The following is a 1,734-nucleotide window of genomic DNA, read 5'->3' as shown; positions in this document are numbered from 1 at the left end:
AGGCCTCCCCGGCTGATGTGCAGCTGGGGTGGGGGGAGAGGGGGGTGCGGGATGGGACTGGGGACCTGCTGCCATCAGGGCTACCAGCACCCCTGACCCCCACCGAATGGGGGCTGGGGGCTCTCCCTGCCCCCTGGCTGTAACCAAAACGGGGTGTAAAAGCAGCTGCCTGGGTGCCAGTGGTCCCCTGAAGCTATGGTCCCCCACCATCCTGAGGGGGGGTGTGTGTGTGCTATTCTGCCACACCAGTGCCCCAGAGGGATGGGGGTCTGTGTCCCCCCGCTGTCCCCAGGCCCTTCAGCTCTTGCTGGGCTCCTCGTCCTCCAGCGGGACCTCCTGGCTCTGCTGCTCCATCTGTGCCCTGTGAGGAATGGACATGGCGTGGATGGACGTGGCATCGGGGGCCAAGCCGGTGGGGAGAAGACCCCAGTCCCCCCTACCTGCAGATCCTGCGCTGGGCCTCGGCGCGCACATAGGGCGGCAGCGTAGCGAGGGGACCCTGCAAGAGAGGGGCCGTGGGGATGGGGGTGCCCGTCCCCGAGGAGAACCGCCCTGCTGTGCCCCAAAATCCTTACCAGTTCCTTGAAGGTGAGGCGGCAGCTGTAGCACAGCAGCGGGATGAAGGCAGCTTTGCTCTCAGCCCTGTGGGGACAGGAACCATCAGCGGTGCTGGCACGGTGGCCCCGGTGCCGGCATGGCATCCCCCGCTTCCCGTGTGCTCACCCCGCTGCCGGGGTGTCCTGGCAGCACCCGTCCTCCACTGGCTCCGTCTCCTCCATGATCAGCGTGGGCTCCAGGGCCAACTCCTCCTCTGCAAGACCCAGACAGTAAGGGTGCAACTGGGGGTGCATGGCTGCCTCCCCCCCTAATCCCCCGTACCCCACCACTGCTCTCCCCCTCACTCACCCCCGGCGATGTCCAGGGCGCACAGGCAGAGCAGGCAGCGCTGGGACTCGCTGCTCGCCTTGGCCGGAGCCGGGCTCAGCTTCTCCCCCGTCCTGTAGCCAATGTGATGAGGTGAGCGGATGCATCCCCACACCCCCCTTCACCCCCGCAGTGCGCTCGGCGTGGGGGATGCTGTACCGGTAGACGGTGCTGATGGTGGAAGGGAAATCCTCCTGCAGCCCCAGAAGGAAGCGCTCCATCAGGCGGTGGATGCTGGGCTTCTCCCGGCGCTGGGGGAGCAAGCGGAGAGGATAGGGTTGGGGTGGGGAGGGGGTCTCATCCCCATCGTGGGGACACGGAGCTTGGGATCCCCCCAGTGGGGTGCAGGGGACATCCCTACCTTGGTGGGGAGGGGTGGCGCGATGACAGTGGGAACATCGAAGAAGTGGTTGTAGAAGGCAATCTCCTTGGCCATGTACTCCCGCATGGGACGCACCACCATCACATCACCGTGGCGGTTGTCCACAAAGCCCTGTGGGTGCATGGCTACCGAGGGACCGCACCGCCACCAAGCCACAGACACCCCCCAAGGCATTGTGTCACCCCTTCAGGGGAGGACAGCCATCCCCAGCTCAGGGACAGGGTGCCGGTGGGCTGCTCACCGTGTCAACGGCGAGGAAGGCGCCACGACCCAGCGCCAGGTTGGTGAGGAGCTTGATGGCCACGCGGGTGCAGCTCTCGCCCGTCATCACCTTGGTGTAGCCCCTGGTCCGGGCTGTCTGCAGGATGAGGTGGGTCCTGGGGGACAAGGTGACACCGGCTCAGAGCCACCACGCCATGCCCGCTGCT

At 66.6% G+C, this 1,734-nt stretch overlaps 1 protein-coding gene across 1 annotated transcript in view; it reads right to left on the bottom strand.

Annotated features, from left to right (window-relative positions):
* Positions 1–297: 297 nt before the first annotated feature.
* Positions 298–1,734, bottom strand: part of CTU2 (cytosolic thiouridylase subunit 2 homolog (S. pombe)) — a 5,069-nt gene continuing 3,632 nt past the window's right edge. The window contains exons 4-12 of the mRNA XM_009890049.1: positions 1,722–1,732; positions 1,548–1,683; positions 1,286–1,417; positions 1,084–1,175; positions 907–998; positions 751–811; positions 576–642; positions 441–499; positions 298–361 (exon numbers count right to left, since the gene is read on the bottom strand). Coding sequence (XP_009888351.1) covers positions 298–361; positions 441–499; positions 576–642; positions 751–811; positions 907–998; positions 1,084–1,175; positions 1,286–1,417; positions 1,548–1,683; positions 1,722–1,732 — 714 coding nt within the window. The remainder of the gene's footprint in view (positions 362–440; positions 500–575; positions 643–750; positions 812–906; positions 999–1,083; positions 1,176–1,285; positions 1,418–1,547; positions 1,684–1,721; positions 1,733–1,734) is intronic.

The sequence above is a fragment of the Charadrius vociferus genome, unplaced genomic scaffold (genome assembly GCF_000708025.1).
Source record: "Charadrius vociferus isolate BGI_N301 unplaced genomic scaffold, ASM70802v2 scaffold1028, whole genome shotgun sequence".
NCBI classification, from domain to species: Eukaryota; Metazoa; Chordata; class Aves; order Charadriiformes; family Charadriidae; genus Charadrius; species Charadrius vociferus.
Note: the sequence above shows the minus strand (reverse complement) of the source record. Positions and strands in the feature narration are given on the sequence as shown.